Source organism: Calidris pugnax, unplaced genomic scaffold (genome assembly GCF_001431845.1).
Source record: "Calidris pugnax isolate Ruff unplaced genomic scaffold, ASM143184v1 scaffold118, whole genome shotgun sequence".
Lineage (NCBI taxonomy): Eukaryota > Metazoa > Chordata > Aves > Charadriiformes > Scolopacidae > Calidris > Calidris pugnax.
In genome coordinates, this window is record NW_015090855.1 from 4,694,398 (window position 1) to 4,717,602 (window position 23,205).

Here is a 23,205-nt window from a genome sequence, read left to right on the forward strand (position 1 = left end):
GACAAGGGAAGGTTCTTCCCGGTCCCAACAGTGATGCAGGTCACAAGGTCCCTCCACAGTGGGGCCAGACACGCAGGTGGTTTCTTGTGGCCAGCAAAGGAGTCTGTGAAAGGCTGTGTAACAACACAATACAATTAGTTGAAGGTGAACACCAGTATGCACTTAGTAAATAGATGATTGCTTCATTAGTGAGCTCTTCAGGGTTGGAGCCTCTGAGAAAGGCAGATATAGGCACCTCCATACTTAAGCCATACCACCTGGGGGAGAGGAAATGATGCCTTGTGATTGAGAAAACCTGATGGGTAAATTATCACCAAATGAGGTGAAAAGCTCAGAAGCTCCCAGAAGGGAGTGAGTTATGGGGCTTTGAACCAGTCACTGAGAAGGTGAGGTGAGAGCTCGGTGGTAGAGGCCTGGTTAGAGAGGGTAGATTTTGTCCTGAGGAGATGAAAAGTCTTGTGGCTTTTGGTGACTTCAGGAAAGCGTGAGCTCTCCTTTCCCTGGAAGGACAAGTTGCTGATGGTACCTTGATGTTGCAGCTTGCTTCTCTTGAGAAGACTCTGTTGGGGAAATGGAAAAAGGTGACATCTGGTACTCAAGAGGTAAGCTTTATCTTCTGTAGTCTTAAATAAAATTATCTGGTAGTTTAGAATGACTGAGGAATCCAGCAGTGTGGTTGATATGGGGGTAGAGCCAGAATGGCCAGAAGTAGGATCTGGAGGAGCCCAGTCTTGGGCAGAGCTGCCACCTTGTGTGGGACACAGCATGTGAACGACATCTCCAGACTGATTACAAGCCTGGAAGCAGAGGCATTGGGATGTTGGGGTTGATCACTGAACAGACTGCAGCTTAAAATACTGTGTGAATTCTGTGAGAGGAGTTTCTGTGCAGTGTTTTTAGAGTAATGTTATTTTAATTATTATTCAAGTGCTTGATTTGGTCTGACTTCTTCTTGGTTATGACTGTGATCGAGGCTGGTCATGTACAGAGGCAAGTTAGGCAGTTGTCTCACTTGCTGTGCCTAGCAAAGCCTCTCTGCTGGCTGTGTAGTTTTGTGCCTTGTTCTGCTGTTGTCGTCTCTGCTCTCTACTCACTACCAGGATTGAGTACAACAGAGTAGGGGGAAGGTTCCTGGAGGCTCTTCCCACCCTGCAGACAAAATAATGCTGAACTTCTGAATTTCGCTGCTGTAGCGTGAGCTTGTCCTCTAAGGAAGAATGAGTGTTGCTTTATCTGTGTAGGGCACCAAAAGCATTACTTGGAACAGGGGGTGCAGAAACAAGAATAGGAAGTGATGTTCTGCCTTTGAAAGCTGATTTGCCCTTGTCCTGGGGACAGCAGAGCTCAGCCTGCGGTTCTGGCTGGAGTGATGCTGCTGCTCTGCGCCCCAGCCCTGGGCGGGACGTGGTGAGCTTTATCCCAGAGCGAGCCCATTCCAGCTTTCTGAGTAATGCTGGCTTATTGGAATAAGTTTTCCTTTGATCTTGTAGACAGAAGTCCACAACAGCTGCTCTGCAATAGATAAGGACAGCCATGCTCCAAGCTGATGGTGTTTGGAGATTAGTCCTCAGGACATTGCGCAACGGAGGAGCGCAGCCCATAAAGACGAGATAATAGTCCTGGTGGTGTGCACACCTGCAGCAGTGGTGCAGGAGGCTGTCTGCCTGTGTATCAGGGTATAGCATGCTATGTGTGATGTAAACGGGTGCACTTCTGCTTTCTCTCTCTGCTGTATAGCCACAACTGCTGCCCCTTTGAAAGACTGGGAAAAATGCCATTTTTGCCTGCTATGACATGTATGCTGAATCTGGAAGTTGCTGTAAAGATTTCTTTTTTTTTTTCCCTTTTTAAATGAAAATTACTTCGGAAGTTGCTGTAAAGATTTCTTTTTTTTCCCTTTTTAAATGAAAATTACTTGATTATAAACTCTTCTCTTAAAGTCTTTTAGTAAGAAGTGTTTAAACTTGTTATTCTAAATAGACTCACTAATGTGTCTCTTTGTGCGTTACTTGACTCAAATGGTGCTTTGGTCTTGCAAGAGAGAATGACAGCATTCACTCGAGATGGGTGGTTTTGGGCTTTCTGTAGGGGTCAAAAAAAACCTGTGAGACGTATGCATTTTCAGTAGGGAAATAGCTCCACGTTCTCATCAAAGTTTTTGGAGGCGATGACAAATATCCTGTATGGATGATCTCTGTCGAGTGCAGGTCACCATGAGTCCAAGCGTTGGTCCTCATCAGGAATCCACTACATCTCTGGGCAAGCTGCCCAGCAGATCGAAGGGCACCCACTTAGTCCCTGGCACGGGGCTGATGTGGCTTGTGTTGTCCCTTGGCCTTTGCATGTCACACCACTCTTGGCACTTGGGGATGTTGTGAGCCGAGATTCCCCTAACAGTGACGCCAGCTCTCCCTGTTAGGAGCAGGGCTTGGATTTGGAGGTTGCCAGAAGTGTGGGTGAGACTGTGGAAATAACCTTTGCCTGTAGTCAAAGGTAGTCAGGAGTGGTGGTGGACATGACTTCACTGTGCCCACTGCTCAGCATGAGTAACCAGTTCCATGCATTTCCATGCCAACCATTAATTTCCAGATGCAATGACTAGCACGGTATTTTCCATTTCCAGATCTTGTTTGTACTGGCATGATTTAAAATACTTGGTAATTACAGTGGTTCTTATAGTCAAACTGCTAGAGCGACGCATGATGCTTGGAAGTTTCTTCTCTAGCTAGCAATTTTGGTAATGACAGTAATTCACATAATCTATCTTCGTGCCCTTGTGGCTTTCAGAAGTATAGGGCTTTTTTTTTTTTCCTCTTTCAGAGATGTAGCCCTGTCTCTATATATAGCTTGGTGGTTATCTAGTATCCTAGATGTGTTAAAATAAACTCGACTGAGAAATTTCAGTCCCATCGCCGCAAACTTTCCGATGTTGCTCTTCACGTTAATGCAATCAAGGAAATGGGAGAAGAAATTAGAGGGGGCAGAGGGGCGAGCTTGGCAGCTGCTGTGGGCACCGGCTGGTTGTATTCCCAGGCAGCTTCAGGGGTTTGGGTGCGTGCCAACAGCATCTCCTCCTGAAATTGGGTGAGTGATGGTGAATATGCCGCACTCTTTCCCCTGGGCGAAGCAGACTGGGTAGAGGTGGAAGGTGCCAGGGCACAGTGAGACTCCCGGGGTGTTGGCACTGAGGTGGGCTGGCCCCTGAGGAAGGTGCTGGTGATGCCTGACCAAGTGCTACATTGCTTGTCTGCTCCCTGTAAGTTAAGAGTTGAGATGGGATATGGCAGTTTCCTCTCATAGATGAGGTGGCCTCAATGCGTGCGACTTCAGGCAGCCGTTGAGCTTAATTTTGGTCAACAGCTCGCAGCACAATAAACAGTTTTGGCAGCCAAATGTGACAACATTCTACTGAACAGGGAAAATCCTTCAGTTTTGGGAAGATGGCCGAATCCCAAAGCTGCTCTCATTTGCTGGTTAAGTCTGCTACCAACAGAGACGCTCCTAAATTACTTCTGGGAGAAACTGGTCAGACAGATCAGAGGCAGACATCTCCCTCAGTCTGCAATTATATGTGCTGGTTGCTTTGAGAAGAGGCCAAAGCAAATGGGAGGCAGCAATTAAGGTAGGCACCAGCAGTGAAGACCTAAAGTATAGGGCACGGTGTTCATCAGTCGTCACTGTACAGAAAAGGTCCCTTCTTAATTTGACTGAAGAGAGAAGAGCTGTAGCTCAGTATGTTTGTGTATTGATGGAGTAACTGGGGTTTTTTTCCCCAGAAGATTCTTGTAGGTAAAGGAGGGTGGGAGTGGTAGATGTTGATTAAATGTAAACTCTTCTGCAAACGTGTGTGAGATCTCCAGCAAGTCGCTAATTCTTACCCTCCCTTCAGAGGCAGGGGCCAGAGGTGGAAAGGTTTGCCAGGCCTCTGTCCAATTAGCACGTACGTTTTCAACTCAGAGGTGATAGAACTGGGGGTTTCTGCATCTAGAACAAGCCCTCGAGGTCACTGCTGCCGTACCAACAACAAATCAACGAAAATCAATTTTGAAGTCTTAAGCAGTAGGAGCAGTAAATGCAGTCTCTCTGATATTCTGTGACCATGGCGCACATTGAATATGAGAGGAAAGAGCTGTTGAACACACAGCACACCATGTCCAGGATGTGTTTGTGTCCATAGTGTGTATGCTGTGTTTCCTGTAAAGCAATAAAACCTCACTGAAATCTAGCTGAATTCAGAATCTGTATGTAAATATTCTGGTATCGACAGTTTTCTTCCTGGTAACCTATGTATAGAGTTGCTTCTGCCACTTTCTAGAGATCTGAAAGTTAAAGCTAAATCAAATGAAATGTTGCTGTCATCTGGCTCTAGAACCAGAGACCATTAACAGGCTCATCAAAGCCCAGGTGGCAGCAGGACCAGTGAGGGCCCCAAATTGCTTCTGATTGTGTACCTGTGGATGTAGGCAAGGAAATGTTGTGGAGGGTGTTTTGGAGACATGACAAAAGAGATGGTGGGTATGTTCCACCTTTGTCCATGAGGGTGTAACTTGAGGTTAGCCGCACCAGCAGAAATAATCTATTTGATCCATGGAAATCTGTTGTCTGGCACAAGGACAGACTTATTCTTCTCCCCGCTCCCTCTGCTACTTTCTAGACTTTGCTTGAAGCTACTGTAGGTTTTGAGACCCTTTTCCAAACCTAGATGGGGGTTGAACTCCCAAGTTCTTAGGGCAGTAGTGACGTTACCTTTCTTTTCGTGTTTGCGTGTACGCACATGTATGTATTAGAAACTTGTAAACACATATATGTATATGGCTGCAAGGGCATCCAAAGCACAGCAGTGGTGAGGACTTGCCAAAATAGGCTAAGAGCTGGAAAAAATCAGGCAGTTCAGGAAGATAGCTTGAAATTAGTGCTGGAAAATAAACATCAGAGCGGCTGGAGCTAGCTCATTTGCAAGTGCTAAAAGAACTGTCTGTGTCTGCTTCCTCCCCCCTATTGGGTCCTCCTCACTGCAGCCATCCACTACAACCAGTGGCCAACCCCATTGACCTGTCTTGGACGTCCCCTTGCTTGTTTGTGACCAGTGGACCTCTATGCTATTTAAATCTGTTCTTTCCTGAACAGTGTTGCAAGACTCCCTCTAACAGTGTGATGCCTGATGCTGTCACGGTTTTATTAAGGGCCTTAGAGGCTTGGTAGCTTGTGGTCAAGTTTACTGCTTTCCTCACCAGTGAGGGAACTATACCCTGCTGCCATCAAGAAGCAGTGGGAACAGCAAAGGTCATTAATGCCTGCTTTGTTAATGAGAAACAGGAAGTATTACCTTCAGCCCTAGAGCCCCACTCAAAAAACAGTTGCCCCCATAATAAAGGGGGGGCCTCTCTGCCACTAGATGCAGGGTGCTCTGCTCATGTTGTTGTCTAGTAAGTGCTCCTCTGTCAGGACATCAACATCTCAGGTCTCTTCTTGAAAACCTGTAGCTTACACAGTTCTTTGGTAGTTTGTGCTAAAGGTTTTCAATGTGTCCCAGGAGAAGAGGGATGTTGTGTCTTGCAGTGTGGTGAAGGGCCATGTGCCATACTCTTACAAAAGCATCAATCCTGTGTTTGATTGATCAGCCAGGGCCTGACCTAGATGATGACAAACCTCATGATCTGTTCCAGCTCTCCATTTGCTGAGCATCTTTCAAGACTATGTAGGTGAATCATGGTCTTGATTCTTCCCTGCTCTTCTGCCCCTTTTTATAAAAAGGAGAAGGGCACATCTGAGGAGACATCAGAGTATGTCTGACACATGGTCTGGAAATGGAGCAAAAGCAACTCCAGTATCCTGCAGCGTCGGCAGAGATGTTTTTCTTTTCATTTTCTGAGAGGTGCTGCAGCAGAAAACCAGATCTGCTTCCTCAAAGACTGTCACTCCCATCTGGAGAACATAATATTTGACCTGCGGGCTTAATTTGCTGTCAGTCTCCCACATCTCCCAGGAAGGAGTCTCCATCTCTTTTTAACTTGAGACTGTTACCTCTTGCCCAAACAACAGGTTTCCCAAGACTTGTTCTTGAGCCAAATGAGAAACATAAAGAAAATGAATGCAAAATGTAATCTTCTTCCTTTTTAACTGATACCAATAAAAAATGCTTTGAAGAGAGAGTGCTTTGCAAGTGCTAATTAATAGGATTGTCACTGCGGCTCTGTGTTGCCACTGCAGAGGAATCAGGCTGCAAAGTGCAGTGTGTCACTGAAGACACATGTCTTGTTCTGGTTGTGATATTATTTTTTTTTATTGAGCATCTTGTTCTCAGCTGCTACTAGAAGCAGGAAATCTCTCAAAGCTGGAAAGAGTTGATACAGTTTGTGCTTTGAGTTGGTTATGGTTTTCCACCTACTCCTGTGAAGCTGGAGCAATTGCTTCTCAGAAGTCCCTCCAGCAGCTCTCGGAGGGAGCTGGTGCCATTCCCAACTAAAGATTGAAATGGCTGCAAGATCGTGGCTGGGGTGGGAGATTCCTCACCTGAGAGCCTAGACTTCATCCCCAAGCACACCAAACTCATGCAAGTCCTTTACTACCTTGTCTCTTCCTTTTCTGTGGACCCCAGTGGAAGAAATTGCAGGGCTTGGAGACAGTGCAGTGTGGTCCCAATCAAGTGTGGTCTAAGCACATCCCCACTAGTACGGGCTATGAAGAGCTTTGTTTTTTCCTGCAAACCAAAAATACCAACTTTTAAAAAATATCTGGAAATAAACAGTTACATGATCCACTGAAATTCATAACAAAGGACAAATTGAATCCTTCATGCTGTGTAACAGCCATAAATAAAGGCTTTATGGCTGAGAAGTTGTAGGCAATGTTCCAGCAAAATCGGATTTATTCCCTCTCCACCCCCTGCAATATAAATCTCTGGAAATGGGGGTTCTAAGGGCTGTTCTGACACAACGTTAACTGCAGCTTCTTAAACCAGACTCCCTGCCAGTATTTATAGTTCACGTTCTGTGCATGGTATGTGTGTATATAACTGCACCAGTTTTTACAGTTGATTTCTCAGTAGTCATGTGAAACCAAAACAACTGATGGGCTGAACTTGGAATCACTTGTGCATTTCTCCAATTTAAAAATAAAATAAAAACGTCTGCCTTGCTGTTGGGAAAAAGATCTCTTCATTAAAGTTGCTCCAAGCCAATGGTGGCCCAACCTCTGTGAGTGTCATGTTCCTTCTCCCTAAAACCACTGTCTGGGTTTCCTGAGGAACCCTGCAAGATGGATTTCAACACGCTGTTGTGCAGTTGCAAAGTTGAGTAGCTGCATGCTTTCTTCTTGAAAATACCTGGTTGTACTTCTTGCTGTCCACTCCAAAACTTAGTCCTGAGTTTTCATTAAATATGTCCTTGGAGTAATTAACCAAGTCCTAAAACTGCAGTCTAGCCAGGTCATTCCCTGTCAAGGAAGAACAACTCAATTCAGTGCACTTAAGAGAGAGATTCTAGCTTCAGGAGCCAAACATAGGTCAGTAGTGGCAGTAGATCACTGTGAGGAAATCAATAAACAGATCAGAAGCAACACTCTTCGTGTATCAGTTTTGGATCAGCTAAGTATGTTGGTTTGTGCTCCTTCCTGCTATGCTTAGTATATTGTCAAAGACAGGGGCTAAAATGAGGAATTTGTTCTCATTAAGCAATTGCCCAAATATTTTATTTTTTTTTTTTTAAAGGGGCTGACCAGTACTTCTGCCCAAGGTGGATGGATGTAGAGCCATTGACCTCTCTGCTCTTGTCTACAGCTTGTTATAAACGCTGAACAAAATGGCTTAAATTGTTGGGACCTGAGAAATGATATCTTTGAGCTCTGACCCTTCATAACCGAATCCAGACACCGAATGTCTCTGCTTCCACATATTTTACATGAAGCACCTGACACAGCAGCAACAAATAGCACAGGAATAAATCCAGCAGCCTGCCTTCATTAGCCAAGCCAAAGGTCACCTTGCTGGTGTCACCATTAGTGTCTGGCCACTACCAGGGCCATTGATTGCTCTAGACCTTAGAGTCTCTTAGCAGAGACATCACGAGATCATGCAAGGGAGGGGAAGGTGGGGAGCCAGGTCGAAAGGCTCCCAGTGCCTCTGTGGGGCTTCTTGTACCCCACAACCACAGTGACATCACAAACCTGGATGTGCTGCTTGGGAAACTTAGCCTAAACCTGAAGTTCTGGGCTTGAGCTACAGGTGCTGCCACTCTGAAGCACAACAGGTCTGCTGAGGTCCTGGTATCCCCCCTTTTTCTTAAGAGCTGCTGAAAGTAAGACCATTAGCCCAAGGTTAGCAGCAGCACAGAGCTGCTAACTCGGGAGTCGCTTCAGCTTCCCGTTCAGGAAGGGTAAGTGCATGTTTTTAATTACGGGCAAGCCCATGGACATTGCAGTGAATACAGCCTCTTGCCCCCTCCCAATTCCAGACACAAATGCTCCGTTCCCCAAATTACTGCTGACTGGCCTGGGATTGGGTTTTATTGCAGACAAGCAAGCCAATTCTTTGAGGGTGAGGTTAATTCAAGCAGCCCCATGTCGAGCCTTATCCTGCAAATGGTTAAAGGCTTACCCATGCCTGCAAAAATTAGTCAAGTGCAAAGCTATCTTCTGAAGGGTTTGTGGGACTGAGGCTGTAGCCCCTTTTTCTCCCCTCGTTTTCCCCAGTACTTTTCCCTGATGGAGGGGGGAAAGAAAATGTGGAGTTGATGAATTTGGCTATGACTTGTTCTGTTTTCCTTTTAAATATAAAACCAAACTCAAGCTGTCTAAAGATTGTGCTGTCTTCGTTTATGGAATTAATTCCAACATCAGGATTCTATTAATTGGAGAAAACAGCAGATTTGTCCCAAAGTGGCAAACCTCATCATAGCAAAATAACTCTCAAAACATTAAATTAAGAAGTATGCTCCTACTGCCTGGTCAACCAACAGGCCCTAGGAAAACCAGCATAGAGCCATGCTATATGGAAAACCACACTACAAAAAAAAATCAGTGCATTAAATATCTGTTACCCAAAACTTCTGATCTTTCTTAGCTGCTGGTTTAGGAATACAAATTCTATTGCATTGAGCAGAAAAAGGGAATAGATATTTTTATTTAAAACAGAGTAACTCAAAGTGGCCATAATAACCCATTTGTCTTGCTTTTGTACTTGGGTAATGAATGACTGTAGTATAAAGTGCTCCTAGTTTTTGCCTCAAGGTCTTGTCAATCATTACCTGATAAATAAAAACTTCAAACAGGCTCTTTTTAGCTTAATTGGGCAGAATTTCTGTCCAAAGGAATAGCTGAACACAGAGCGTAATATGATTGTGGCAGCAATGGAAGTCAGCAAGCAGGGTCTTTGGATGGAAACATAGACCGTAGTTCAGAAAAATTCTGAACTCAAAAGATGGGTCTTTTTGGCATTACTTATCCAGACAGTGTCGGTTCCCGTTGCAGGCAGAGCTGAAAGGATTGAATAGAGCAGCTGAGGAAATCCTGTGGTCCTTGGCAATGCTGCTGAGCTGTGCTTGTGTGAGCTCTGCTCTCCCTCCCTGGTGTTGGGCTTTACAGCTGACACTTCCATAAAAATCAGAAATCTTAAAATTACACTAAGGCTTACTTAAATCATTATCTTTTATTATATGAACGTTGGCAGTAACGTAGGCAGTTTCCTGCATAGGGACAAAAGGATCCTATTGTCAGTACTGGAACAGATCTAAAACAGCTCAATTAAGCAAACACAACATCCTCAAAGTTTGGCCTGAAAGGATGTTAAAATAGTTGATCTATAAAATGTTTTAAACGTGCTTTAAAATGTCATTACTCAGATAAATCTAGCCGTTTTGAAGCTGGTCCACTAGTTTTATGGCCCTGCCAGTTCATGGCAGCACACATATTCGTGTCAAGAGTTCTTCCAGAACAGTAGATGAGGAGACAAAGCCACAGTAGCTCTGAGGACCGAGGGGAACTGCAACCAGCTCGGGAATGGAGTTTTGGCTCCCAGGCTGGGAAAGCTGCTACAAAGCACATCTAGCAAGTTGTGTTTGTGGCAGAGCTGGAAACGAACCGATATTTCATGATATAAGGCTAGACGTGTTGAAGTTAGTGGTAAAGCTTCTGTTGGCGGCAAGATTGGCATTGTAAACCAGGATTATTTTCCTTTTTTTCATTCCTTTTTTCCCCTCCCCTTGCTGGAACCACTTCCCCACTTTACACTGGGTCTAAACGCAGAGAATTGGGACCATACTGAGAAATATCAGAGGATCCTCCTGAAATTAGTCTGGGCATACAAAAGCCAAGTAGGCATGAGTTTAGGTCAGTAAAGGTCTTTCCACTGATGCTTTGCTGGACTTCGGACTAGTGCACAAAGCAAATTTACTTATGAACTTATAATCACTTGTGAAAGATGATAGATTAACTGCAAAATGATGATGATTTAAGCCCCTGGATCAGCAAGTGCCAGTTTATCTCCATAAGCTGGCACAACTCTGCTCACAGTTCAAAGTTAACAAGAACCCCAAAATTGCACTTATGCCCTGAAGATACAATGTTTAGTTAATGCAGGGATTTAGACCTTTTTTTTTTTTCTCTTCAGCTGCCTCCATAGCAATGCGGTGTGGTATCCACAGTAGGAAACCTCATGCCAGCAGCATCTCTGAAATATGCTAAAACAATCTAAATTAGAAAATGTCAGCTTCTTGGCTGATGTTCCTTTGGAGTTCCTTTTTTCCTTTCTTGTGCCTCTATAATTTTATTGGGATGACTAAATCTCTGAACTATGTTAGCAGTAAACAGAACTAATTTACCCCCTGCTTCTTTGAAACAGCTGCTGACAGCTGCACTATAATTCAATCATGGATCTTTGCAGTGCAGTCTGCAAAACATATTCATATTTTTTTGTGTGTTCTTCCCTCTCTGTTGTATTTGGACTGAAGGATTTGTACCAAATAGTGATGTGCTGATTTTGCCCATGCATAGAGATTGATCTACATGAAAACAGAGGTTCAAGATGAACTCTTGTGCAGCCAAAAAGGTTCTTTGAATATAGGGAGAATAACCACACAGATACACAATGTTGTTGGGATATCTTTTGTAAAGTTGCAATGATTTATTTTACTAGTTTGTACAAAAGGCTTCTGACAACTGTTCTATGAAAAGAACCAGAAACGTGTATGCATTTTTGCCAACTGTTAATAAATATCTTCTTAAATAAGGAAACAAATGTGTTTAGGAACCGAGAATCATTTTTCCTGGATGTGATTGAAAAGGAATTCAGAGATGGAAATAAATAATTCTTCTTCCGCTTGTGACAACTATTTACATAAAAATGTACAAACAGTGAAGCTGATGTTGAGCCTAGCAACAGAAATCCTGTTAGTATGTCTAAAACAAAAAAAAACCAACCCTAAACAAAACAGAAACAATCCCCACATAATACTTAATATATGAATCCTATACAGCAAGATACTGTGGTCCAAGTTAAAAATGCAATACATCAACGCAGTGACCACCGACACTGAAACACCCGCAAGAAAAACTAATCCTTGACTACTAAATAATGGAAGTTTAGGCATGACTAGCTTTTAACTTTCTAGGCAGCACCTTCGCTTCCTTTAGAAGGTTTGCAGAAGCACTGGTGTATATACGTACACGATGTCAAAAGACACTTCCAATCTGGGTGATTTCAGTGCCTGACTCTAAATAAGAGATGTACTGAGGGCAGTCTTGGCTGTTTGTTGTAGATGGTCCTGTCTGCAGGCTCCAGGGAGAGGTGGTCTTTCGGCTCCAGCTGTTGTCCTGCCCTTTGGCTGGCTGTGACTCCTTGGTCAAAGTCTCACCTTGGGGCAGTTGGGAAGTTTGTTGGAGTCACACCTGCAGAGTGTGCTGTGTCCAGGCTGGTCCTGTGGGTGTTTTGAGTCACCTGGGTTGGAAACTGGGCACATCTGGCAACGTGGCAACTGCACACGGAGGCCCTGCTCCAACACCTACTGATGTCATGGAGAGACTGCCACCTTCCCTAATCCTGCTACTGGGAAAACACCAATTGACTTAAACGAGATTAGAATTAGACCATCTGAAACAAGTTTCCAATTTATTTCATAGACAGTAATTATTTTTTTTCTTCTTTCGCTTATTCTTTTTAAAGCGAGGCATCTGGTCTGGGTTTGATCTGTGACTTAAAGAAAGAAGAGCAGTGACTGATTTCCAGAATGGGGCGGTTTATCTTATCTTATCATTTATCTTCTTCCTCTGACTCTCCTCTAAGGCAGGACACGGAGCCAAGTCCCCTTTGCAGCTGCATCGCCCTGTCCGCTCGCTGTGCAGGGATTTATTACGTTCTGGACCAGTCTGTTGGAGGTTTAGGTTTTTGAAGTTTGGAGATTTCGAGCTGGGTGTGCTGAGGACCTGGTGGTTTAGTAGGCAGAAATTTTCTTTTTTTATCTCCCTGGTGAAATTTAGGCCAATCCCAGTTTCGTAATCACAAGGTATGCCAAGTGTGCAATTAGGTTGTGATTGGTTAGTGCTACTTTGTATTCTTATTCACAACACCTTTAATTGATTTTAATTACATAAGTGACGTTTGTGTAACCTGTGACTTTGAAAGAAGGAAAAAAAAAAAAAAGAAGCCTTCAGGGGATGTTTTCTTGCTCCTGGTTCCAGCTTGTTGCTGTGGCTCTTGAAAGGGAATTGTTTTTTTAATTTATTTTTTTTTTTAAAGGTGAAGCCAATAATAGAGCAGGGGTTTTATCGTACATGCTGGCTCTGGGCAGTAAGTTTTCCTAGCTTGTTCCTAGCTGAATCTGTGTGGTGCTGACTCCCAATTTACAGCACCTTCAGCCCTTGAGCCTCCACAATTTTGCTAAAGTGTTGGAACTTGTTCTGTTGGTGAAGTCAATGGACATTTTCCAAACAGGAGCAGGATCTTTAGCTGGCGCTTTCACAATTCTGTAACTGCTTAGGGTACCCAGCTAGACATTAGGATTAATCCCTGTTTCTTAACATTCTGCTGCTTTCTTGTTTCAAGTTCATAGCAAATTCAAATTCTTTCTGGTTGCTAGAAGAAATTTCTTTCCCCGTTGACAAAAAAGGTATATCCAAAAATTCTTGCTCTTTGGAATTATTTTCTGCAGTTCTTTTGCTTGCCAATTAGAAAAGTTTTTTTTTTTCCTTAGACTAATCTGTCCTTTGAATTTGTGTCAATCCAGATCTAGCTTTTGCTACTATAGTTTAAAACTGGAAGTTGCATGTAATTGATCTTTGCTTTTGCTTATGAAATTGAAGCAGACGGATGGAGGTAATAACTCTCTAACAAAATACCTGTTCACTCCAGGTATATTTTGTTTACTTATTTTATTGCAAACTGTATTACAGGAGCTATACATGCTTATTAGTCACAGCACATTCTCACCTTGATAGATTATTATTTTTTTTAACTCACAATCAACACTAGTGAGTTTGCAATCTTCAGAAAGACTCATTTGCAAAAGTATGTATCGTAGGAGCCAATTTTGCAGGCAGATTTGGTTTTACATGGTTTCTCTGGCTTGTTTCAGTTTACAAGCTCATTGTCTGTAATAAACTAAAACAAAATGTGTTCAAATGCCACTCAGATCCAGAAACTGTTCCATTGTCTGAACTTTCAGAAGCCTGGTCCTAAAACCGTTTGGGATTTTTTTTTTTCTTTAAACCCATTTCTGGAGTGCTAACCTTTTCCCCTCCCCCACACAGCCGTACAAAACCACTCTTTACAAATAACTTCTTTTTTTTGTCTTTCCTACCAATCTAATGACAGCCACATGCTCGTACCACCATGTTCCTGTATTTTTTTAAGATAACGTTGGAGCTGTCATCAAAATAGAGCACTGAGATGGCATTGAGTTGGGTAGGAGCACAGCAGGGCTTCGGCACAGTCTCTGGGTTTATAAAGTGAACCTGGGGAATGAAAGTAGATGCACGTTAAGATTTACTTTTCCCCTTTCCTCCCCCATATTTTTCTTCCCCAGGCAACCTTCTGTCTGGCCCATCCACTCACTCAGACATGTTTTGAACACCTGGCTTTGTGTACAAATGTCTTGAGATGTCCCCTGTGTGTACAGAGTGTGACGCACGCACCCAAGTCAGATCTCCTTGGAAATCTTTCAGTGAAGCAGGTTTTCATTAGAAAATCCCCATTTGTCAGAGCAGGCAGCGTTCTGCAGAAGTGTACCAGTTACTATAAACTCTGCAGGACATGTGGGTGAGGTTTTGTGAGAAATCCCATCAGCTCTGGGTGGGGGGGCCCCAGTCCCTGAGACCCAGCTGGGGCCAAGGGCTCTGGGTCTCTTGTGCTCCCTGCTGCGGGACCTCTGAGGAGAACAGGGGGAAAAGCAACTAAAAAGCAATTTACCAGGAGAAAAACATGCAAATTTTTATTCCTTTGGAAACGTAGATGCTTCTAGTTTCCTTAATACTTTTTGCAATGTTGTCCTTGGAGGTGCACAGGACATGGGATGTAGATGGAAAGATGGAGTGAGCATCCTCGTGTCCTGCCAATGTGTGCAGGGGCTGGGGCTGTTGAGCTGGACCTGAGCTGGCTAAGGGAGGGCCTCCAGGCAGGTCAGCCGGGAGTGCTGCACAGCCAGGGTACTGGGGAGCAGCGTGTCTTCTGGTCCATGCCAAGAGCTGGGGTGCACTGGCTTTGGTGACAGAGCTGGGGCTGGGTGGTCCCTAGCCAACAGTTCCCCTGAGCACAGGCTCTGTGTCATGAGGACACGCCAGCTCAGGACTCCCATCTGGACATCTTTGCACAATTTCATAACACAAATACACCCACAGAGCAGCTGGGCTGTGTAATTTTGAGATTCACTGACCCCTTCCTCAGTCTGCCCCCAAATCCCCTTTGGTAGCAGCCTACACTGGATCCATAGGGAGTTTTTCCAAGAGATGCTGATAGTGGGTCTCGCACCCTGCTCTTCCCTTCCCGTGTGGTGGGACTGTGCCACCATTAAGATGTCTATCACAGGGCCCTTGGAAACTACAGAGAGCATGTCAATGCTTGCAGCAGAGGCAGGGTAATTCCTAGCCAACTATTAATTCAGGCCACTTGGTGAGACATGTTTAGCCAGATGCTGCAGGCATCTTAATGAGCTAACGCAGACCTTCCTTCTCTCGTTAGCTTAGAGACTTTTTTGTGTAGAAACTTATTTCTGAGTAGCACTTATCAGAAATAACTCTGTTCTAGGATCTACAGTGCACCTACCAGTGTCTGTACAATGGCGTGATTTGTAGCATTCATGTATGAATTCAACGGGAAAGCACATTCTCCTTCACAGTAATAGGCAGCATAGCCCTCCGGAGCGATGATCCAGTCCTTGAGCAAATTGAAGATGTTAGATTGTGGAGAAAGAAATACGGTGCAGTGAAACAAAGAGTAGAACAGCACGTAAATCTAACAATTCGTACGTCTACATACAATTACAGTTTCCTGCAAATTAAACATCTGGTACTCTGGCTTTTTTAATGCCATCTTATACACCTCCTAAGTGACTGCTTTTCCTGCAGGGGTGTATCCCACTTTGCAAACATGCCCATAATGTAGCTGGGTTTAATTTATCCATTCAGCAGCACCCTCCTGGCTGTCCACAAGGACCACTTCAGCCATCGCTGAAATACAGGTACAAGCTTTCAGAAATGACAATGTCTTTAACCAGGTCTAAAAGAATTGATAGATGAAAATGGAGGTCCATGAGCACCTTCAGCGCTGCCAGGGAGAATTCGGGGGTCATGGTTTCTCAAAAGGGACTTAAGTGTGTTGAGTTTCTAGCCAGTCTCACACTAAATATGTGTATACCCTAACTTTGCAGAAGCACTTCTTCAGCATGGGAAACGCGATACACAATTTTCCTCCCCCGAGATAAAAAAAATAATAAAATAATGAGGTTATTAGCATGTTCTTATTATCGTGGCTCAGTAAGTGACTCAGCCCTTACCTGCCACCCCAGGTCCCTGAAGCTGACGTAGAGCTCGTGCTTCTTGCAGGCTTGTCGCTGGTCGCTGCTGCTGTTCTCTGCAGGGGGGACAGGGTTGGGTCAGGCTGGGCTGCCCCAGCACCCACAGCCCCCAGCATCGCCCCAACAGGGAGTGAGGTACCGCTGCTCACCTGATGTCTTTTTAAATTTTTTTTATTTTTTAAAACATTTTCAGTTTTAGCCATAAAACTGGGTTCAATACATATGAAAAGCCCCTTTGGCCTTCTGTGCAAATCCAAAAAAGGCCTGGGAAAATAGCTGCTTTTTCTTTTTCCCTGGGCTTCCTCTGACCTCATATTAGCAAAAAGCAGATCTCTTTGATTATTGCCTACTATATAAAAGGAGAATCTGTGAAAGGAGTGATAGGGAATGGCACCATCTACCAATTTTCTGAATTTCTAAATGTCTTTGAATCGCTTGTGTTACTGGTGACAGTTGCACCTTCAGGCCTATAAAGGCAACGTATGACAGTAAGATAATGTGGAATCTGTTCTTCTGTCCAGTGCAGCTGGATCCAGATCACAGAGTTTTTATATCAGGTGACAATGCTGAAGCCAAAGAGTAGAGCGTGGGTCTGAACTGTAGATCTGAACAACCCTGACTATCGGTGAGTTGCAAAGTTGTGCCCATCCTGGACATAGAACCTGAGCCAGAGACCCAAGTAGAAGTACTGGAAAATACTTCTACAGCTCTTGTTGTTGGAAATGAGCTCAACATGGGGTCCCCAAGCTGGTAGCAGGACTTGATTGATCCAGAAGGTTACAGGGACATTTCTAACCTACTCACAGAAGTAAGAAATTCTTTTGCCCATTACCCATGCTTTAAAAATTGAATTGGTATCTCAAATAGATCATAAAATGTACACTTAAACTGCAGACCATCTGTGCTTGGGGAACTGCAGAACCCAGAGCTTGGAAATGTAAGCCATGGAAAACCATTTTAAGAAACTCCAGGATTTTGGGTGAGAAGTATGGAAATACATATATGTGGGCAGGCCAGAGAAGCCACACCTATCACCAGGGCTGCAGAAAAACATCGTTAGCTCTAGGACAGGAATGACCTGACTAAATGTTGGGAAGCTGGAACAAGACTGATGGGAGAGAGTTCTCCCATAGCCTTGCAGGTGACCCCACGCGACCCAAGGGGAAGATGAGTCATGTAAGATGTTATAGTGCCCTACACTGTCCTTCTCCTTCCACCTCTTGCAAGCTCTCCTGCTCGGTGAGGCGCTCGCAGAAATAGAGCTGGAATTTGCCACTGCCCTCGGTGGAGCTGCCCCCACACTGTGGTTCCTGCTGGGGAGGTCACCAAGGGCCCGTTATTCTGAGGTATCTCGTAATTAAGCCACGTTTCTATTTCAAATGCCTGATGGAATTTTCTTCCATATTAGGAAGCGCAGCTCCCCCCAGAATAGCTGCGGTTATCCTGAGCAACAAATGGGTTTTCCTCTTCCGTGCAAAACTTTTGGGACTACTAAACGTTTTGGGGGCTAAACTTAAATCACAAACTCTAAAAATCTGCAGTATTTTGATTCAGATCCACTGAAATATATCATTGTTTTGATCACTTACTCATTGGTTTCGTATAATTATTTTGCATTTCAAAATGAAAATTTATTTCACATGGGAGAAAAGGAGATTTTCTGGTTAGATTTTTTTTTTAATATTGGATTAAGAAATCCCTTAGTTTAACAGCTTCAAAGAAACGTTATTTTTCTAAATTTTTTTTTAATAATCCCTAATCCCAAGTAGTTTCAAACCAGCAAGAGAACAATAGTGATAGACCAAAGACACAACAAACACGCTGAGCATGGGAGAAACCATTCTCATCCAGTGTAAAGTCCAGCAGAACATTATCCCACACCCAGAAATACAGACCAGCAGCCCACGCTGTACCTGCAATGTTTGACACCCGGAAAGCTTCCTGGTTCTTTGGCGTTTTTGATCGATTCTGGCTCCTTTGCTTCCCTCCCGTGGAGCGAATGCTGCGGAGATGGACCTCGGTGGCTTTGAAGAAGGCCACTGTGAACGGCTGCTTGTTCTGTGGGCCGTGCCTTCCGATGAGACCCGCCAGTTTGGGATTGATGCTTTGCCCTTAATGACAGAAGGGACTGGTAAGAGGGTCGGCAGCACTTTTCATTTTCAGCAGACACAGTAAGGATAAGGAGAAGAAGAGCTGCTGGTGAGGGGGATTCCTAGGCATGTCTGTATGCATCAGTCCCCCAAGGGCCTGGACTTAATCGGCAAAGCTGCTTCTGACAAGAGCAGCCCAGCACAGCTAACTTCATTTTATATCTGCACGTAAAAGTTACATAAAATAGTCCTACATATAATTATTTTACCCTAAATCCGCTTAGCATTAACTTTTCCTGCATTCTTTAGAGGGGTTTCTTTAAGTTCACCAACCTATAATTTGAAGTGATCCTATAAAAGAAACCATAAAACTTAGCCCATAGGAACACTAAATTCCCACTGGAAGGTTATTAACTTAAAATAAAAATGCCTTGTATGAAATGCTGAGAGAGTTCAGATATACTGTAGCAGAGAGAAATAAATAGTTCAGATATTTAGAGACATTTTGCTTATTGCTGTATCTCAGCACTACTGTACCCGCTAACTTTGTTGCAAAACTGCTGATTACTGTTCATGCTTCCTTCATCCTAGGCTTTTAAAATGATTTGATTATTAGTGAAAGATGATAAGGTGGATTCTCTGTAGAATTAAGTCAATTATTTACAAAAGGAGAGGTGGCAGTGGGAAATTAAAGATTTCTTCCTGTCGCCTCCGAAGGACGTCTGGGTGCTGTTGTGAAATGCAGGGGTGATATCCAGGATTATTCTGTTCCGAGTTACTGAGTACTGCTGCTAAGTCAAAGTTATGTTAATGGCTTTTGCCATCCTTTTGCTAAGGACAGGGCTGGACCTTGTCAGCAGTGAAGCAAATATGTCACAGGAGGGCTGATGCTTTCCTAGAGAAGCCCAGAAAGGCAGCTGGCCGGGGAGAGCAGGCAAGACAGAAATGTCCTTACCTTACTAGTTTCTGACTACCGTGTGAAAAGAAGCGGGTAACCTGAAATATTGCTAGGTAATGGTTTATAACTGCTGTTTTTAAGGTGAGCAAAGTAAATGCCAGGACTTATAAATCATTTGCTTTATGGAATTATTTCTGTCTTGGCTCTCACACGTGGCCAAAAGGTTGGTAGATGTGGCAGACCCAGAAAAAAAGGGGGCTGTGGTCAAAGCTGGAGGCCGAGAAATGGACTGGAGGAGGCTGGAGTCCACTCTCTGTTTTTCCAGAAATGTGGAGCTCGGTGAGGAATTCCCGAGCTGCAGCCCGTGGGGCTGGTGGAGAGGACGGGCTCGGGGGGGCTTTCATGGGAGCGCGGCAGCAGGAGGGCTGCCCGGAGAGCCCTGGTCCTGTGGCTGGTCGTCTGTGGAGCAGGGGGGCCAGGCCCTGCAGACTAGATAAAAAAGTAAAGCTAGTCTCAGGCAGGGTACCAGGCCAGCTCGGTCATAAAGAGCAAGTACAAAACCTCATGTACGTAGATTTATATGTGGACACACATCAACAGTTCCTTCACCTTCTGCTTAAGCTCCTTTCCAGAAACTTGTCCAAACAGTTTTCATTTTAAACATTTGAGGCTGAGCCCACAAAGTGCTTAAGCAAGTAGCTAATGCTAAATGTATAAGTAGTTCCACTTGTGCTCAGGCTTTGCCAGATTGAAGCCTTATTTCCTGAAAACAAGCTCAGCTGCAGGAGTTAGAGCTCACTGAATTCTGCTCCTACGGCTTTTCCTGCCCCTTCAAATAAACCCTTCTGCTTCCCAAAGCTGTTTAAACTACCAAAAACCTCTATGGCTGTGGTTTGTCCTGTGTGAATTATTTTCCCTCTACTGTGTCTCTAGAGAGTATGTCAGCAGTGAGGGGACCCAGCCTCACAACGGGATGTTTAATGGATTTGCATTAGCACAGCAATAAGTAGCATTTGACCCAGGAATTCCTTGTTTAACACCAATGTGGCATGTTCAAGACCAGAATGGTAGCAATGTTTCCTTGGGAGTGGGGGGAAGGCATGCGATGCTCTGTATGCAAAGTAGCATATCTCCTTTTAATAAAGCTGGTAATATTCCACTTTCTAACTTTCCTGTGCATCCCAAAAGCAGGGTTAAACACAAGGAGATGTGTGTAGTCCCCATTAGACAATGATAAACTTCTCCGAAAAGAACTAAAGCTGTGCTCTTGAACCAGAGGGTATGGCTTTCTCTGCTTTTATGAAGCTGCTTTTTTAATAGTGTCAAAAATGGGATCTTAAGTAATAAACCAAGTAAACCAAAGCGGGCAGCTGCTGTTCCCCTGTGCTGGTGCCGGGCTGAGAGCCCCCTGAAGCTGCTGACCCACTCCAGTGTCTCTTTTGCTTGCTGCTCGAGCTGATCCCTGTTTTCTAAGAGTAAACAAATACCCTTTGATTGCACCCTAGTTATACACATTAATAGAATTATTTGGGAAGACCATAAAGAAATGCAAAGATCAGTTAAAATAATTTCCTTTGTATTATTTCATCTGGACAGTGCTTGTGATGTCAGAATTCTTTTTACATAGACTGTACTGGCTTCATGGTTAGAGATCTCTATTTGTAGTGACAGATACAAAGAAAATATTTTAATTTTTTTTTTTTTTAATTCACTTAAAGCTTTGGGGATTGCCCAAGCATCTAGTGTTGCGTCAAAATCCTGCTGCGTTTGCAACTTATGATTTTCATATGAAGTCCAGGTGTAAAAGCAGTTTTCTTGTTAGCACACACAGTTGGTCTGAATCCAAAATGAGACTTGGGGAGCAAGGAAGGACATGTCCTTGCCATTCAAAATAGAAAGAAAATTTCACGTGTGTGTTGGAGAACTGTGAGTGCAAAGGTGTGCTGCCAGGTGGGACTTGGTTACAGAAGACAAACAGACAATCAGCTCCTCTATCTGAGTATTTACTTTTTAAACTCTGCAGTTGGCTCTTCTAACTTTAATGACAGGCTGATTAAAGTATTTTGTTAATCTATTTTGAGAAAGCAGCAAGCCACTTTGTGCATGGTTTCAACCCTTTACAGACTCAGCTAGATTTTTCAGGAGTGTAAAAAGAAAGCAGATTACTAATTTTCATTGAGTTGAATAACAGACGAGAACGCGCTTATTACTGAACCTGGGGATTTCTGTCTTTGAACGCTCTCTCTGTGACAGAGCTGGCTGTATGCTCTTAAGGGTCCACTCCTGATTGCTCCAACAGAGCAGACAGAGTTACTGTAAGTGTGTGCAGGGTCCCAGTATTTCCTTGGATGCCGGCATCCAAGGAAAGTCTCCACTGAAATCTGTAACATATTCATAAATTAGCTGCCTTCCTCCTTAATGCTCAAAAACAGGATTGACTTTTTGCTCTAAAATCACTGGGTGAGGATGGGTGAGGACAGAGTGATAAGAAGACTTTATCAGTAGATGAGTGTGAGTGTAATCCTGTAGTATCTGTAGTGTTTAGAGAGATTAAGCCTACTTCCAGCTATTGCTTTTCTGTGGACTCTGGGCTGTGTCTTGAAGGTTTTCCTGTACGTGAACCCCAACTGAATGGATGTGCAATGATTGCGGACACAACTCCTGTACTTCCAAGTATTTCCTTTAGGAGGCAAACTGGAAACTAAAAACAAGGACAAGTGTTTGAAAACGGGTTAAGCTTGTCTTGGATATTAATTTGCCTTACTGTTTTAGCTTTACAAGTTAAGATTAACTTGTAAATCATGTTGAATTTCAATCTTTATACAAAGGTGGCAAAAGTCATCTGTTGTTGGGGTGGGGACTAGGCCACGGTGAAGCTCCTGCTTTCGATCTGTGTTTGGGTTTCTGCGTTCGCTGATTGTTCAGAAAGGGCAGGTTAAAACAAACCCTGTGCACCTCTGTCTGCAGGTCTCTCACAAGTAAAATCTTCCTTTCGTGTACATGACTCTCTCCTGGTTGCCTGTTTCAAAATTGTCTTCATGTAAAATACTACTGACTGGAAACATTCAGAGTGTTGCATAAAAACCAATAGCAAGTGATATAGATGTATATCTGGAGAATGAAAGTATGTCCTTAGATAACTATATTCAGAGTATTTGGAATGGTCTTGGGCTGGGTTTTGCTTAACTTCTCCCGTGGGGGAGCCAGGCAGTTCCAGATGGTCCCAGTCCTGGGAACCCCCTAGAAGATCCATGGTACTTTGGTTTCCCTGCACAAGTCTCCAAGTAAACATCACGAATCTTAACTTTAAGACAAAGCAACATGGCTTTTTAGTTAAGAGCTGGTTAGGAAAATTCCCTGCCTGATTCTAAACACACCCTTTCTGGAGATGTTTCAGAGCCAGGTCTTCCCACCCATTCCCAAACCTCACAGGTTTGTACCATAAGAATGCTGCAGACCTTGGAGTCCAGACCAGCATAACTTTACTAGGCGCTTATACTGCTACAAAGGACATTGAAATGGTCCCTAGCTGTTTTCTGAATTTGAAAGGTCTTCCTTTCTCCTCAACTGGATGGCACTACCTGCTAATCAGCCAGCAGCATATACATACCTTTATGGGGATGTGTACGTAGCTAATACTGAAATGACTGCATACAGGTTACCCATCTATTTTAATAGTGCATTTGAGCACATCTTTAACCTGAAATATGTCTATGGATTATTATTACTTGCATCTTAAGCAAATTCAGGAAAAACATTAAGAAATCAAGAAATTCTATTCAAAGGAAAGAGTACTGGATGCTTAAGGCTTCCCCTGGCTGGGAACTGTACACCCGAAAGGGACTCACTGATTGATGTTGGTGCCTGACACTCACCATCGATGCCTTCCACAGACAGCTGCAGGCCAAGGTTGTGTTGGGGATTCACCACCCAGTGATTACTGGTTGCAGTAATGTCAAACACCAGCCACCCTTCTTCTGCAGCCCAGATTGTTCGAGAGTCGAGCAGGAACAAATCTGAATCCCTGAAAAAAAGAAGCATAACTCCCAGTTACCTGGGCTTTCCCCTGGAGTACGTAGACATTCAGAGACATGTTTTAAGCGACACACTTGGTTGGCCCTTCAGCAAAAGGCAGATTATGCCAGAGCAGGGCTGGCGTGCTTTCCCCTCTAATCACCTTCAGATGAAGCGCTTTTCTTCCCTTTAAAAAAGGGAGGAT

The 23,205-nt window shown here is 43.8% G+C and overlaps 1 protein-coding gene across 1 annotated transcript in view; it reads right to left on the reverse strand.

Moving 5' to 3' along the window:
• Positions 1-11,086: 11,086 nt before the first annotated feature.
• The window catches only part of BMP7 (bone morphogenetic protein 7), a 47,731-nt gene continuing 35,612 nt past the window's right edge, over positions 11,087-23,205 (reverse strand). The window contains exons 3-7 of the mRNA XM_014943826.1: positions 22,862-23,010; positions 17,912-18,109; positions 15,978-16,054; positions 15,248-15,358; positions 11,087-13,941 (exon numbers count right to left, since the gene is read on the reverse strand). Coding sequence (XP_014799312.1) covers positions 13,792-13,941; positions 15,248-15,358; positions 15,978-16,054; positions 17,912-18,109; positions 22,862-23,010 — 685 coding nt within the window. The 3' untranslated portion in view covers positions 11,087-13,791. The remainder of the gene's footprint in view (positions 13,942-15,247; positions 15,359-15,977; positions 16,055-17,911; positions 18,110-22,861; positions 23,011-23,205) is intronic.